The sequence below is a fragment of the Chenopodium album genome, chromosome 22, assembly GCF_948465745.1.
Source record: "Chenopodium album chromosome 22, dcCheAlbu1.1, whole genome shotgun sequence".
In the NCBI taxonomy this organism is placed as follows: domain Eukaryota; kingdom Viridiplantae; phylum Streptophyta; class Magnoliopsida; order Caryophyllales; family Amaranthaceae; genus Chenopodium; species Chenopodium album.
In genome coordinates, this window is record NC_137855.1 from 14,734,310 (window position 1) to 14,742,938 (window position 8,629).

The following is an 8,629-nucleotide window of genomic DNA, read 5'->3' on the forward strand; positions in this document are numbered from 1 at the left end:
TTTTTTGAAAAGATAAGATCATAGAGTTTGAATTTAAATAAAACTTTCCTTTTTTAAAGTCCTAATTCTATTTGAATTTAAAGACGTTCAAAGACAACCAGATATTATTTTCTTGCCTCGTATTTTTTATCCAAATTTTATATGGTTGGATAGATTTTGAAATTATCTTTCCAATGATATATTATAATATTAAATCCGAGCTATAACGAAAAAGATATGAAAAGAATACGAAACTCTATCCAAAACTGACACCCTTTCACTATTTCGGCCATATCTTTTTATTTACAAAATATTTTAATCTGATTCTAATTGCATTGGAAAGTATACTTCAATATCTTTCCAACGACATATTATATGACTTATTTGGACTCTAGATCAAAAGATATGATAAAAACAAAATCCGCAAAAACTGTCTCTGTCGCCAAACGACAGGTTTAACGCCTTGCGACAAGATGGATTTCTGGCGACAAGGTCGGTTTGTTAGTGACAGAGTGGAGTTTTTATTCCTTATCAAATTCTATGATTTTCCAGACTATTTTCCTATAAATAGGGTCATCGACCTCTGTTTGTATTCATCAACTTTCATTCACAATCATCAACTCTCATCAAGAATTACTTAATTCTTATTCTCTCTCTCTCTCTTTCTAAACCAACCTTTTTACAAACAGTACCGCATTCACAAGACTTAGAATCATCTAGCCAAGTTCGAAGTTGCCTTCGCCCTAGACGTGAAAGGTTTATACTTTTCTGAGGGTTTGGTCCAAATCTAGTTTAAACTTTATTTAACTTTATTTAATTTGATTTCAATTTAATTCTTTAATTATTCTTTATTATTTTCATTGAAGTTTACTAACTTGTGTATTTTGTTATTAGAAAGAGGTACGAGGCTTCATAATATGTAATCTTTTTACTCTCTTTCAATGTAGAAAGCATGTTTATTATTATTTTAATTCCTAGTATCATGTTAGGATATTTTTAATGCTTTCTAGTATCATGTTTAGGATGCTCTTTATTATTTCTAATATCATATTATCATGTTAGTACCATATTAGGTTGAAAGCTTTGATCTTTATTGCTTAGTGACATGCTAGGATTTGTTATTAATCTTGTTAGTATCATGCCTAGGATCTTGCTATTATTATTAAGCTTTATTATGCCTTAACATGATTTGATTATTATTATGTTGCTTGATATTTTATTGTTATTGCTTGATCATGCCTTTTATTGCTTGTTTAAAGGGAAATTGTACTTGAAATCACGTTTAATAAGATAATTAATAATTTGGTTTAGGCTAATGTGATTTTTATTCAAGTGATCGCCAATAATAGTCTTATTTGTGCATCAATATTCAACCAACATAGATTAAACAGGTTAGGTTTAATATAATGTTTGCATGTTAGTCAGAAAGCGCACATGAATACGAGTAGAACAAAGTAGAGGCCTATTTTATAGGGCGGGTACTTTCTTTTGTAGATTGGATTCGTACCCTCATCCCCGAACCCTGTTTGGTTCAAGACCTTATGGAGTTGATGGTCCTTTTGGATTGTCTTTTGGGTTTACAAGTTCCTAAAACTTGTTGGCGACTCTTTTGCTCTCTTTTTCTTCCCTTTGGAACGCCACCATACTTTAGTATATAATCACAGTGGGGTTCAAGTTTGGGATCATAATACTTGAAATATTCCCTACAATAAGAAACCCTCGGTTCTAGACTCAGCCGTACCAGGAGACCGGCTGAATGTCCTAGGCAGTGCCATGTGTGTGGATAGAGAGTCCATTTTATTTTTGAAAACAAATCTATACAGACGGAAAAGAATGTATAGAGGCTGAAATGAAGAAAACCTAAAAGAAGGGTACAGGCGGTTACCTTACTTGGAAGATCTGAAAAATCTGAAAATTGCAACAGCCGATGACCGGGTGACGTTGAAAAGAATGTATACAGGCTGAAATGAAGAAAAAGCTGAAAGAAGGGTACGGGCGGTTAAAAATCAGAAAACTACAACAGCCGGTGACCGGGTGACGTTGAAAAGCACACACGGAAATCTGGAGAAGGAAAATACGCAACCGGGATCAGAGTATCTCTCTCTAAAATATCTCTTTCTCTCTCTAGACAGTCAAGATGATGAAATAGTGAGAGGAAAGGGGGGGGGGGTAAATCCCTATTTTATAGAAGGGTGAAACGGGGGCATCCCCGTCACCCCTCTGTTAAAACTAGCCATTTTTACTGTTCACCCCTCCTGGGTGGACACGTGTCACAGGGGCCACGTGGCCTGCCACGTGACCCCTGTGAGGGGCAAATGTTTGGGATAGTTTTACCCTTGATACTTGGACCAATGAGGAAACCCCCGTGTCAGAGGCTGGCAAGTCATCCCTGACTATTCCCTAGCTGACACGTGGCACTCTTAGATACCTCCTCTAAATTTGTGGCCTTTAAAGACCCAAATTCCCCAAAATCCGCTGTTTTGCGGCGCAGCCCACCTGTCGGAGGTCAGAATGACTTAGGTGAGGGCATTTTCCCCAATGACTTTATAAATAGGGAGATATTTCCCCATTTTGGGGACATCTACAATCATTTATTACACTCTTTTTCTCTCACATCAGAGAAAATCTGAGCTTGGAATCCAAGCAGATCCCCACCTAAATTTCCGCACTTTTTACTCCAGCCTCTTCAAGTTACTAACTTGACCGTTGGAGGCGGAGCTCCACCATCCGGAGTCTCCGTTGTTTTGCAGGTACAGCCCTAGCCGGACCAGTCTTTGTGACGTAACTCTCCCGTGGGACAAAAACACCCAAAACACTTGGAGTGCCACGTGTCAGGCTAGGATTGGTCCACTTTGGACTGACCCTTAGGTGACACGTGTCACCTTCTTATTGGATCACGTGGCAGGGGTAAAACTACCCTAAACGAGGCCTTCCAAAGGGAGGTTTGATAGGTACCTGTACATACATATCAAGGGGCATAAGAGACATTTCGAATGGAATTCACCCATCTCTCTCCTCCTTTTTTTCACCCCCATGTGCTGGATTTAAGTGTACCACTGGGTGATTAATAGTATTACTAGATGATCAAATAGTATCATTGAACATTCCGTGGTACTATATATTCATTCAATGGTACTAACAACGTGTAGAAATAGTATCACTACACAGTCAAAGATATTATATGAGCTTTCAGTGGTATATTTAAAACTGGGCCCACTTGCCCATCTCTCTCCTCCTTTCTCTCAACCCCATGTGTTTTACAATACTTTTCAATATTTTAAGGTTTGATATGTATTTTTTGCAAATACATATCAAACCTACATTAGTACTTCCTCACCCTAAACAATTTACAATTTAGGTTATTAAATGTCTCTATTCACACTCAAAAACTCAAGATATTCCTACTTTTTAAAGTTGTATCTTTAGTTATGCTTACAAGTACATGGACATTTTTGTATTTTTTTCCTCTTTTTTTCACACTGCCAAAATATTGTGCTCAACCAATATGATGCAATCTTAAAAGAACAAAGGTAGAGTTTAATTAAAATCAAATAAAGATAAATATTGGTAAATTTATCTATCAACAAAAGTGATATTTCAAATAGTGCAACTGCATAAAAGATCAAAAGATGTAAATAACAATTAAAACTCTATCTGTCTCTATTTTTTTGCACTAAACTTTTCAATTAAATACAAAAACTTAATATTTGTAAAATAAAAAAAAATACAAAATAATTAAATGAATCGAATAAGATCTTACAAAAAAAACGTTTTTGACCCAAATATTTCCAAAAAAATAAGATTACTCCGTATATTATATAATCAATGACAATTTGTGGTCTCTTATCAAAAAAAAAATGACAATTTGTGGTCAGAAATTTTGACCCAAATACTGCCAATAACAGTGGGGCAAAACTTTAGACCAAAACGAAAGGAGTAGAGCTGTCAAAAACCGACCCGAACTGGTGACTCCGAATTATTCCGAAAAGGAACCGAATCGTTAACAACCCGTTATGTTATAACCGTCAACTGACCCGACTCGATTTTTTAAAACCTGAAACTGAACCGATCCAAATGTTTGAAAACTGTTAAGAAACCGTACCCGTTTTCAAGCGAACCGATGCAACCCGAAATCGAGAATAACCCGAACCGAGTACTGCCGAACCCGATAGTAACCCGACCTAGTGTAAATCGAAACTGTTAAAACCCGACAAAAACCTGATTAACCCGGACCGTTTATAACCCATAACCAGTTATGACCGAACCGTTTACAAACCTTAACCGATTACGACCGAATCGTTTACAACCTGTAACCGGTTATGACCGAACTGGTTACAACCTGTGGCCGATTATGACCGATCAATTTATAACCCATAAGTCCATAACCTATTATGACCAAATCGTTAACCCTATATAAATTCCTTTTATGAGTAATGGCTTATTAGATAATATATATTGTATTAAAAAAAAAATCTGAAATTAATAGCTAACTTTAGATTATATTTATTATAATAATAAAAAATAAATAAATAATAAAATAATAAAAAAAACACACACACTCAAATCATGATACTTTGGTAAACAGACGACAACATGACTATTTCGTAATTTATTAACTTGGTAAGAGTAAAAAGTTTCGACTTGTTCTAATTTTCGTTACCTATTCAACCTAACTTGTTTAACTCATAACTCGATTTTAATTTGATCTGATTTGAATTCGTGTATGAGTCGTAACCTAAGTCATTTGATTTGAATTCGTGTATGAGTATAAATGTATGAGTTATAACTTGTTATACGTACAACATGACCTAATAAACCCAATTCTTTATAACCTGCTCAATCATATCCTAACTCACTTGATTTGTTTAACTCACTATTTAATTAACCCAGCTTGTTTTGTGACCCTTATTAATTAATTGTGACTTTGTGAGTTAGGATTTTACCCAACTCTTCATAACCTGCTCAATTATATCCTAACTCACTTGATTTGTTTAACTCACTATTCAATCAACCCAACTTGTTTTATGGCCCTTATTAATTAATTGTGACTTTGTGAGTTAGGATTTAACCCAATTTGTTTTGAACCAAATTAAAACTCGTTTTTAAATCGACTGAGTTCAACCGGAACCGATTATGGCCCGAACCGATTATAACTCGACCCGATTAGGACCCGATCTGTTTTGACCCGAAAACCGTTCTAAATTGGAAAACCCCGTTTTCATACTAACCAAGTTAAACCCGAACCGATTATGTCCTGAATTGATTACAACCCGACCCGATTAGGACCCGATCCGTTTTGACTCGAAACCCGCTTAAAACCGAAAAAATCCATTTTCAAACTGTTGAATTCCCGAACCAATTATGACCCGAACCGATTACAGACCGATCTGATTAGAACCGGACCCGAATAGAAACTGTAGTTAAAAAAACCCAAACCGAACTGACCCGATTTTATTTAAAACTGAACTGAACCGACCCGTTAATTATTTAAACCCGTTATAAACCGACCCGTTACAAACCGAAATATGATAAAATGAACCGAAAATCGAATCGAAAAACCGATTGACACCTCTAGAAAGGAGTAATTGTCAACATGTGATACACTAAATTTTTATTTCATTACGGAGTAGTTGGTAGTGCAATAAAGAAAAAGCATAAAAATACAGGCAAGATTTAATAACCCATTTTAGGAAACATAATTCATAAATTCTTCATCCAATAATAGAGCACTCATATACTCAGGCAAAAGAGCCACTTGTAAATCCACACTACCCGGACCATCACCACCCGGAAAAGCTGTTAGCTTACCGTCAACTCTGTTGGTATACCCGGTACGAATAGCCACCGGTTTACCAAGACCGAATTCGGCCCCGGATAAATAAAACCTGTGTGAACCACCCACTACCACAAAATTAGTCCCAAGCGATGTGAACCCAGGAGACTCAATTGTAGGACTCTCACCAGAAGATAGCACCAACGCATGACGGGCTATTTTGTCATTTATAATATCTACCTCATCATGTATTAGCATGGTTGCGTAACTTAACCCATTTTTGAGCAGCTCACCCGCCTTTGCAGTTACGACTGCAGCCACGTAACAGTTGCCAAAGTGGTCTGGTGACAGTGGCGGATCTAAACGAGACCTTATATTTACTGCTAATGCAAACTTGGTTACTTCATCAGATGGAAGGTTTCGAGCTCGGGTGATGCTCTGCCAGATAAACCCACACAAGGCTTTAAATGATGACAGTTGTTTCGAACTATTGTTGGCCTTGGCGTTAGCTTTAATCTTGAGTTTTGACATTGTTGCAGCTGAGAAGTGGAAGACTCTTTCTCTTAGTAAGTGATCTTTGTCGGATCGGGTTATGAACTGGTTTGGCTCCTTGAATGGAAGTTTGATTGTTGGAAATCCTTCAGAAATTGATGGAGGGAACTTCATGACTGGTTTTCGTAGTATAACACCTTTTGTTCCTTCTCCTGAAACAAATATGTCAGATAACACGTTAAGAAAATGAGACAAAGATGTACCGTCAGCTATACAATGGTTAATGCAGCATCCGATAAACAACCCATTTGACACCTCTGTCATCTGAATAGATAGCAATGCCCTTGTGTGGCCGTCGTGATTGACTTGTCTCTCGCCAAGATCAAAAAACGATTGGACCACCAAAGGAACGTCTGTGGTAGGGTTGACAATGTTATCAATAGTGACGTGTAAGGCGGAAGCATGGATGAGCCTAGCTCCAGGGCCGGATTTGCAATCGACGAAGATAGAGCAACTATTCTCTTCGTCGTAGGTTTTGGTAACAAGACGACCAGCCAAAGGATAAAAGTGAACAAGGGCATGAGAAAGAGAGGGTTTAAGGTTGTCATAGAAATTTTTAGACTTGTATGATGAGGTACTAAATAAGAGACCATATTGTGAGTTACCTAATGATAGCAAAGGAAAGGCTAAGGGACTTAGGTAATGGTATCTTTCTGAGTCGCTGATGTCGGATTTTGGACGGACAAAGCATTCTGATATAAGCTCAACCGGAGACATGCTAATGTTCCGGCCAATTCTATAATTCAGCAATTGTGGTGGCAAAAATTGTATGCCTTAAGTCCAACTTTATAGAATAAGAAAAATTTTGGGAAATAGTGCAACGACCGACAATATTATATCTTACACACATGATAAATTATTATCACACATTCACACTACATCCAAATCTTCCGGAATGATTGAATTTGTGATTTTCCAATATAAAAATTTGTGATTTTCCAATACTATGTAAATTATATTATCCACACATTTCAATAAACACAAAATTATATCTTACATACATTATGATAAATTATTATCACACTACATCCAAATCTTTCTGTCTTCCAGAAAGATTTGCGTGGACCTGGTCCAAAATAATGTTATTGTGGACCCGAAATTTATAAACACGCGACTGAAATTATATTGAACATAATGACTCTTATTTTTAACATAGTAACCTTATTTTTAAGGTAGTAACCTTTATTAAAACTTGTATAACGTTTAATATTATTGTAAACTTGAATACGACGTTATGACCCTAATTTTAACATAGTGACTTTTATAATTCATGTTAACCAGTATATAAAATATTTCATTAAAAAATTAAACTTGTTATAGCCTATTACAAAATGACTTTTATTTCAATATATTGACCTTATTTTTATTATAGTGACTTTTTTTTTAATAATAAAACAATTATAGTTTCTCTAATATTAGTGGTCCACAATAAATTAGTGTGAACCACTTTCATTTAAGAATTTGTACAAATCTTCTCCCTTGCTTTTTATTGCCTCATGAGCAGATAATGACAGAAGAAAGAAGTGCCTTGTAGTATGGACTATAGAGTATTTAAAAAAAAAATCCTATTGTTTTTTTCATACGCTGAACTGAACTAAACTGATTGGAGCTTAATTTAACTGAACTGAAATTAAGTAAATATGAACCGGTCCTTAATTAAAGATTTCCTGTCGTCAAATAATTATGAGGAATAATAATGCTTGATTGTATTCATGCTCTTGGCCCAAATATATAACGTAATACAAGAGATAATTATGTAAGGAGTATAAGCTAATATAAGATCACAACTTAACATAATTCTATCTTTTGTCAATATCAATCCAGGGTCTGTTCACATTTACTAAACTGAGCTGAGCTGAACTGAACTGATTGGAGCTGAATCATATCATATCTTTATCATATCATATCAAATCTTCATCATATCATATCTTTATCATATCGTAACATTTCCCTATAGTACTTTGTGAGTCAAATTTCCAAAACCAATGGCCCAAAATAATCATTGTTGATCAAATACTATCTTTATAAGCTCTATTGAGAATTAATTGTAACACTTTTTTATTTTTCTGAAGGAAATTCTAATCTATATATATATATATGTGGGAGTTTTTTCCCGAGATTTTAGAGCGTCACGTAAGATTTTTAAAAAATTATTAGAGCGCCACATAGGATTAATATTTTTAAAACGCTACAATAGGATTATGCCACCTAAGATAAGTTTACGTGCCACGTAGGATTATAAATTATAGTTATATCCAATAAATAATTCAAGTGCCACATAAGCATAATTGACCAATGAGATTTTAATAGTTACATTAATTAAAT

The 8,629-nt window shown here is 35.3% G+C and overlaps 1 protein-coding gene across 1 annotated transcript; it reads right to left on the reverse strand.

The window, feature by feature from the left end:
* Positions 1-5,561: 5,561 nt before the first annotated feature.
* LOC145605761 (uncharacterized) lies at positions 5,562-7,117 on the reverse strand. The gene has a single exon (XM_081661825.1). The coding sequence runs from the start codon at positions 7,019-7,021 to the stop codon at positions 5,666-5,668; it is 1,356 nt and encodes a 451-aa protein (XP_081517951.1). The 5' UTR covers positions 7,022-7,117; the 3' UTR covers positions 5,562-5,665.
* Positions 7,118-8,629: the final 1,512 nt, after the last annotated feature.

Coding starts and splice junctions, on each gene's coding strand:
- LOC145605761 (XM_081661825.1), bottom strand. CDS start 7,021: ATGTCTCCGGTTGAGCTTATATCAGAATGCTTTGTCCGTCCAAAATCC.